The 8,528-nt window shown below is 36.1% G+C and overlaps 1 protein-coding gene across 2 annotated transcripts; it reads right to left on the reverse strand.

Annotated features, from left to right (window-relative positions):
* Positions 1-1,362: 1,362 nt before the first annotated feature.
* On the reverse strand, positions 1,363-6,480 carry LOC104602229 (gibberellin 2-beta-dioxygenase 8-like). 2 transcript variants are annotated; one of them, XM_010265843.2, is made up of 3 exons: positions 5,849-6,456; positions 3,641-3,962; positions 1,363-1,887 (listed from the first exon to the last, which is right to left on the reverse strand). In XM_010265843.2, exons 1-3 carry the CDS (start codon positions 6,301-6,303, stop codon positions 1,654-1,656), a joined length of 1,011 nt encoding a protein of 336 aa, XP_010264145.2. In that variant the 5' UTR covers positions 6,304-6,456; the 3' UTR covers positions 1,363-1,653. The 2 variants fall into 2 exon arrangements, with proteins under 2 accessions (XP_010264145.2, XP_088757314.1); XM_088901188.1 differs by lacking the exon at positions 1,363-1,887 and adding an exon at positions 1,895-2,791 and having other exon boundaries at positions 5,849-6,480.
* Positions 6,481-8,528: the final 2,048 nt, after the last annotated feature.

Consider the following 8,528-nt stretch of genomic DNA (forward strand, 5'->3'; position numbering starts at 1 on the left):
TCCCTAAGGGAGCGCCCCGAGATCCCTCCAAGTGAGGACTCCCGAGCTCCTTTCAAGACCCGAGCTCCTTCCAGTGGGCCCCGAGCTCTTAAGGGTACACCCCAACCTACGGATAAGTATCCCGATGTGGAAACACTTCGGGTCAGCCCTATTGACACTCCTGCCCATACTTGCCTAAGGCTCACCTCAAGCATAAGCACCTCGGCATAACCCCGGCACCCCGGCATAAGGTAGCTCAGACCAAGGCAGCTCGGTGCAAAGTAGCTCGGAAGATGTGGCACCCCGGCGTAAGGTAGCTTGGCGTAAGGTAGCTAGTACCTGCTGAATCTGGGGGCTGCGCCCACGTCTCTTGTCAGGCGGCGTCGTGCCTACCACTTCTACCAGATGTGGCACGCCTGATAGGTCTGTACCTTGCAACAATTGCCTGCATCCGCTACCTCGGTTCTGGCAGTAACGGCTGTGGCAAAGGTGGTTACACCTGATTTGAGAGATCTCCAATATAAAAAGACCCCGACCTCCAAGGCGCCAAGGTACTGAGCTTGCGCTATCTGCACTCTTAGCTCTCTCTCTCTGTATTCTCTTTAATCCTCTCAGAGTTCTAACTTAAGCATCGGAGTGTTCCTGCCGGGCGAGCTCCCCAGGAATTCTTCACCTTCCTCTTCATCTCAGGTACCGTCCGTTATAGTTAGGAGCCAGGTTTCTGCCAGATAGGAGTGCCCGGATCACGCAGCAGCAATTTCCTAATAGCATTTGACTGTGACAATGATTTTACTCAGGGTGACCTTTCAAGTTTTTAACCCTCCCTTTTAGGTTTTCAACCTGCCTTTCTAGGTGATGCTTTTGTTTTGGCATTTCTCTCTACTCTCTTAAATCCCTTCATTGTCATGGGGGATGCTTTCCATGTCTTTCTATAGTATGTGCCACACATCCTTCCTGATCAAGGCCTTAAGCTTGGGACAAAACATAGATGGGTAGGTCTATATACTTTCGGGGTTGGATGTGTCTGTCGCCTACTCTCCTCACTCCCCAATTTATCTACTTTACTCTCTTAAATAACCTTGTATTCCCTTCCTTTGATATCATCTTCTGCCCCATTTGTTTCGAAGTAAATAACAACTTTCTTAAACAATATTAGATGACAAAAGTCAATACAGATGACTCGGCCATATCACATAAACAATAAATAAATTTATCAATGATAATGAGTGATTTTCTATAAGTCAGCTCCAACAATTTTTATAAACTCAAAATTAAAAATGATTCTTAGAATCACAAAATTCATCAGAATTAATCCTCTTTAAGTATGCCAAGCACAGCTAAATAATCCGAGTAAAATAAAGTAGTATATCATAATAATGTATATACGTTATCTAGCTATATCTATTTTCTTTTATTTCTTTTATGAAATTGGACTACAAAGCCACAAACGCAAACAATGAACAAGAAAAGCTTCAAAACCCAACAGTCTTGCCCCCCAACAAGGTCTAAACTAGTTGATATCTAGAATTATTTCTCTTGAAACTTATTCAACACATTTTGATTGTTCAAGATTTTAGGTTTAGTGCTCAAAAGATAACAAAGACATGAACTTTTAAAATTTCTTTATAGAATCTAAGTCACCCAAAGACCAGACAGGTAGGGGCCTGAAAGAGTTTAATTGAGAGGCTCAGAGAGCATGAAACGGGGGAGCCCGACCTTTCCGCCAATGGTCTCTCGGTCTTCTCGCACTTGGTCCATATACATATTGTAAGTGAAGGGCCTGTAGTTTGTGCTCTGAATCATCAAATCTCCCGGTGGGTACACAAAATAACATATTGAGAACCTTTCCTCCCTTTTTAATGCAAGCACTCTATGTAGGACGCTCTTATATTCGTCATTGCTGATAGCCTGCATATTGTTAGATTATAAATATGAAATATAAGCTTTTGATTATAGAGGAGAGATGGGATTTATCAAATTTTCTATACAAGCAAATATGAAGTCACCTCGGGCTGTATATGTTATCTGTTTGTTTGAAATCGAATTTGAATTTAGCATTTTAATCATTTCTAATGTATTTATTAACTATTTAATAAATGGGTTCTATCCCCTCCTCATAAATGTTCAACACTTCAACCTTTTGTCACGCTGAGAAAGTGGGAGGAGAACTCCAAATTTAACTAATGAAGGGTTGGTTTTGGCAAGATGAATTTTACAAATGGTCTATTTAGAGGATGAGAAAAAAAAACTTCTGCTTGCTCTAATGGTTGATGATAAGGCCACACTTCCTTCTTTTGTAAATTTTTTTTTATGGATGAGGTGGTTTTAAGTTTTAACCAAGGTTTTAAAAACCGACCCAGAAACCGAACCATTCTAGCTGCCGGTTTCCGGGTCAGCAGTTCAACCGGTCGGGTCAAATAGTTTGGACGTTGTGCATATTAGGGCAAATTTATATGAGATTTGATTCATTTGAGAAAGGAGAAAGAAAAAAGAGATGTCGGCTGAGAAAGCTAGAGGCTGAGAAAGAAAAAAAGAAAGAAGGAGAGGAGGGAAGGAGGGAAGAAGAAGGAGGAGGAGGAGGAGGAGGAGGAGGAGGAGGAGGAGGAGGATTCGATGCTCACCGGCGGTGGCGACAGTGATAGCGAGGCGGTGGCAACAGATGCAGATCTGAGATCTGAGTTCTTGGATCTTAGAGTTCTCGGATCTCAAATCTGAGATCGATTTCTCTAAAGCACCTGTAGTCTTCTTCTTCTTCTTCTTCTTCTTCTTCTTCTTCTTCTTCTTCTTCTTCTCTTTGTGCTAGATCCCAGATCTGAGTTCATGTCCCAAACTGGATCTTAGATATGAGTTCTCCTCTCTGCAGCTTTATATTGTGAACTGCTGACCGGGTCAAATGAGTCGACGGTTCGACTACCTAGGTCAGCGGTTTTCTGACAAATTTAACGGTTTTTTACCCAAAAACGGGTTAGGGGTGAAACGAACCGGTTGTTTGGATGGTTTCCGAGCCTCTGGGTCAATGACAGTTCAAAAACATTTATTTTGACCTCTATGGTGAAAAATTGAAAATGCCAACTTGTAGTATAGGAGCCAAGGTTACCTCCCAAATTATGAAGTTCTATTATGCCACGCGGCTATAAAATTGGAATCTTATTTGTGCTCCTATTAAAAAGGAGGGAATGATATTTTCACAATAGATGCTCATGCATTGTCACTCTATATTATTAAAAAAAAAATTAAATTTTGAAATCATGAGATATATGGCCTTCCTTGTTATCTACTAAGAGACCATTCCTTCCTTTTTAACAGGGGCAAAAATCTCTCGGTGGGTAACCCACGGGAGATGCAATCACTGTCCCACTATTATATATAAGAGATCTAAGGGTCCATTCGATGACAATTGAGACTAAAAAATTTATTACTTTGTCAGTGGATAAGTTTTTAATGGGATTGTGAGAGGCTCAGTTTGGAAGGAGTATAAATACAAATATGTACGATGTAAGTATATACAAAATAATACAAAATATAAAATTTTGTACTCTGTTTATTTTTGTGCTGCTTCCAAACTGAGTCTTAATAACTGAAACTGAAGTTGAATAGATCACTATGTACGATTAAATATTCTAGTATTCTCCTAAATATTCAAGTGTTAGCAATGGCATACCTGCATCATGTCGCCCATGTTGACGACAAGTGTATCGGAGACTGGTTTGATATCAATCCATCTTTCATCTTTGAAGACTTGCAGACCTCCCACCACATTCTCGTTCAGTATAGAGAGAACTGAGCTATCGGTATGAGCTTCCAAGCCGGATACTTGGTCGGGATCAGGGTAAGGTGGGTAGCGGTATAATCGCAAATACCCTGTAGATTCTGATAAGTAAGGTGCACACAACGCTGGATCCATGCCGAGGTTTGTAATAAGAACATCGAATAATGTATGAGCTAGTCGAGCCATGTGTCGTCCATATTCCTCAAGTAGGCACCTTGTCAAACAAGCCAAATATAAATGAAGCCATATATCTTTATTAAACATCGAAGATTGGTACTTAATTAATTATTCTTGTAAACATGTATCATAACACATGATAATGGATATTATGCGGAAAAGATATGATATAGAAAGAGTTTTGATCAATCAAAATCTGCTCATGAATTTTGATAAATGACACTTTATTTGCTATCACGTTTATGATTCTAGTTTATTGGTCAGTTGTTTTTTGGATATTATATCTTTTCCATATTATAGTTGAACTCATAAAACTAATCACCAAGTTAAAGGCATTTGAACAAGTTCATAAAAAATTAAGGTAGCATTTAATAACATTTTTTAAATGTCCATGGTCTGAAAATTTTGCTTTTTAGATGCCACTAATGTTTGGGTTTAGGTCTATTTAGAGGATCCGAAACACAAATTCAGATTTGAATTGGTAAGACTTAGTTTCATGATGACATTAATGCCTCATTAGTGTCATCTATTTAATAACAACAACAACAACAACAACAATAATAATAATAATAATAATAATAATAATATTGAATATTATTTCACAATATTAGAAAATATTATATAATAAATAGAATTACCAAACATTCATTATTAATTAAATAATAAATAATACTATTATTTTGAATAAATAATAATGGTTAGTAAAAATATTTATTTAATAATAATAATATAATTAGTATGAAATAATAATATGTTTATTAATAATGATAACAATAATAATAACTTATTTCATATTATTTAGTAATAATAATAATCAATAGTATTTATCCAAATAAATAATAACATTAGTAATATTATTTATTTAACAATAACAGAAATAAAACTAATATTATTATTATTCAATAATAATAAATATATTAATATTAAATAATAATAATTATAAGATTATAAATGATATCATTTTAATTTTAATAAATAATAATATTTATATAGTAATAAGAATCATTAATAATATGTTTATTAGTAATAATTAAATGTTTTTTCTTTTTGATTAGATGATAATAATAAATAAATATTATTATTAATGAAATAATAAATAATTATTTAATTCAAAAAATCATAATATTTATTTATTAATAGAATACTACTATTTTTATTTAATATTCTTTTTATTATTTATAATGTTATCAAATAGCTTATTTCTAATGGTAAAATAGTAAACTTCACAACTTCAAATGTTAAAGAATTGCTCCAACTCAAATGATCTTATCCTTTCAAAACCTCTGAAAAACAAAAAATCATTTCTACTTCGTTTTAGATTTTAGATCCGAATAATAGCTTTCTTTTTAGACAATAGACTTCAGATTTATCAAACTCCACCTAACTCTAAATGGTTTTTCATCTTTCTACCTTTTTGTGTATATGTTCATACATGCATGGCACCAGACTAACCCAATATGACAATAAAAAAGAAAAACCGAAAAAGGGTTGAGTTGGGTTGATGATTGGATTAGGGTCATTAGGGTTGCAAATATCAACATGTAGCAAATCTGATTCATTCAAGAGTGATGCCTTTGAGCTAAGGATCCAACCTCCTGAACCATATGTGATAATACTACTACTTCTACTACTACTACTACTACTACTAATAATAATAATAATAATAGAAAAGGAAGAATAGTAGTAAATTGTTCTTGTTTTCATTCTTATTACTATTATTATTTTTAAAACAATAGTAGCATGCATGCAATGCTGGAGTCCATCACTTGGTAGTAAAACCACTATACAAAACACTTGAAAACAAAATTAATATGAAAGATTTCATGGAAAAGCAGATGATCATCAACTTCTAGCTAGTTTGCTCATAGACAAAGAGCAAAGGGGATTAAAAAATGAAAAGTATACAAGAAAATAGATTCATACCTGAAAGATTTTAACATGGGATCATGATCATCATCCCCTTGAAGCTGTGGTAATTGACTCAAGCGCACGGAGAACCCTTCCACCCAATTGAGATTTGGTAAGCTTCTCTTCATAACCATCCCATTCGGGGTAAGGGCAGCGGGGTTATCCCAGAAGTAGGCTATTGGGCCTTTCCAATTGGCTTCTTTAGACTCAAAGGGGAGAGAGAACAGTTGCTTTATTTGGTCTCTCAGCCGGTTTGAGAGGTCAGTAGGGACTCCATGGTTGACCAAACGAAACATGCCCCAATCTCGACAAGCTTCTGCAAGCTCCTTCGGGTCTAAGTGATGGAAATCAATTTGAGGGAGGAGAAGATCCGAGTCTGCAGTCGGTTGATGAAGGGATTGACTAGGGTCTCTGGTCTTGTTTTGGTGGATGGGCTGACGATAGGGAGGAGGGTATGAGGAAAGGTCCATTCTTGAATTGTTCCACCAATCTTCTAACTGAGGGGGGATTCAGTTATATTCTATTTTTTGGCTACCAGAGTTGAGACTTTATAAATGAGAAAATCTTTCCTCTTTAATGCAGTGACAACTAAACTTGTAAATGTGTTTCTAAGTAAAGTGTGGTCTACTTGGTAAGAACAGTTGATAAAAGCACTAATTAGATGTAGGAGAAGGCACTGAATTGCATGTATGTAACTACCTCCTTCAAATGGTAACCGTCATTAATAAATTGGTCATCAAGTCTATTAGAACCCCTTCTAACATGACAGATGTTGCAGGTGTTAACCTGCTTTCTGACTCTGAATAGGGCTGTCAATGGACTCTTAAAGATTGAAACCTAATCCAATTATTTTGAATTCGGATTAATGGAGACTGGAAGTATAATTCGAGTGAGGAGATCCGCTCTTTTTCTCATGTCTATTCACCTCATCATCTCTAGACTTTTCAGGTATTCCCCATGATGATTTAGTGCTTCTCTCTATTATACCAGAGCAAAATTATTCATTACTCTATCATCTCATCTGCACATAAAATTTAAGGGAGCATTATTTTCTATTGGTCCATACAAAGGCGTCCAGTCCTGATGGAATGCATTCAATGTTCCTTCAGAAATGTTGAGAGGATATCTATGGCAAACTCTCATAGAATTTGTGCAGTATATATACCTTCTGTACCCATTCACTAATTAAAACGATGAATACTATGGGCATTGTCTTGATCCCAAAAAAGAAAATGAAAGAAACTATGGCTGATTTATGTTCAATTGGACTACCAAATGTCTCTTAGGCTTAGTTTGAAAAGAATACAAATATAAATATGTATGGTACAAATATATACAAAACAATACAAAATACAAAGTTTTGCACTCTCAAATTTGTATTTGTACTCCTTTCAAACGATTGCAAAAAATTATCTCCTTGTAACGGCCATTTTTGGATGAATTATGTAGTCACCCCTTTATGAAATGCCTTTATACCAGGCATCAAATCATAGACAACCTGTTATTGCCTTTGAGGTCATGCATTCCATGCACAAAGCTGAGGCTGTGTTTGAAAACGATGCAAATGGAGTATAAATCGTGGTTCAGTGTTAGGGATGGCAATTTTCCCATCCCCAGCGGGGACCTAACTTCCTCGACCCGATGGGGATTATTTTGGCGGGGCGGGGACGGGGACGGGGATTAATAGGAATCCCTAAATCGAGGTTGGAGTCGGAGATGGGGATTGAGGTCCCTGCCCCACCCCGACCTTGATTATGTATATATATTATTATATTATTTATATATATTATATATATAAATCAAAACATATTTAAAAAATTATTTATAATTAAAAATTTTTATTTATTTTAAGTAAATTTATTTTTTAAATAAATACTGTTGTCTAAAAAAATTTCAGGGATTCGGGTCCCCGCGGGGAACCCATCCCCGTCAAGGATTGGGGATGGAGAACAAATTTTATCCCTGGCGGGGATCGAGGACGGGGAATATGATCTCTGCCCCGAACCCGCCCCGTTGCCTTTCCTATTTATGGTGAATTTGCATTCTGGTTCACTTTTTCCTGTGTTTGGCAACGTTATATTTATGAATTGATAAATGACAGGCCAATGCATATTTACGTTGATAATAAGATGTAAAAGTACATCAATAAAAAAGAAGTAAGTTTACATAAATTTGAATTTAAGTGGGCTTTTGATAAAAAAAAGCATATGATTTAAAGTCTGTTTGGTAAGAAGATAAATTTATCAGTGCAAAACTAACCCAATTTTACAATTTATATGAACTGTTTTACACTCTACATACTTGCGTTCACACTTATTTGCATTGTTTCCAAACACAGCCTAAAGGGCATCATGATTGTTTTATATTGAGGCTTGAAGCCTTGAATTAGCAAAGGCGTATGATAAAAGTAAAGTGGGGGTTTCTTACTCATACTGTTGAACTCAACAAAGGTTTCTCTCCGGTTCCTTTTATGATCTTGTTCACTCATGTATTGCCTCCGACCATTACCGAATCATTTTTAATGGGGAGCATGCTATTGTTCTATCCCATGACTTCGACAAGGGTGCCCTTTGTCATCCTCTCTCTCTTTTCATCTTGTACACCCATTTCCTCGAGTAATATGGAGACAATTACTTCTACAATGTGAATTATATTCACCAAGAACGTAACCGTTCTCAAATTTTTTTGGCCGGGC

Source organism: Nelumbo nucifera, chromosome 3 (assembly GCF_055504915.1).
Source record: "Nelumbo nucifera cultivar China Antique chromosome 3, China Antique-T2T, whole genome shotgun sequence".
NCBI lineage: Eukaryota > Viridiplantae > Streptophyta > Magnoliopsida > Proteales > Nelumbonaceae > Nelumbo > Nelumbo nucifera.

Bases quoted from the DNA above. Each gene is read 5' to 3' on its own strand.
- LOC104602229 (XM_010265843.2), bottom strand. From the start codon at position 6,303: ATGGACCTTTCCTCATACCCTCCTCCCTATCGTCAGCCCATCCACCAA. The intron at 3,963-5,848 runs GTATGAATCTAT...TTGTTTGACAAG, and splicing joins CCCATGTTAAAATCTTTCAG to GTGCCTACTTGAGGAATATG. The intron at 1,888-3,640 runs GTATGCCATTGC...AACAATATGCAG, and splicing joins ACATGGGCGACATGATGCAG to GCTATCAGCAATGACGAATA.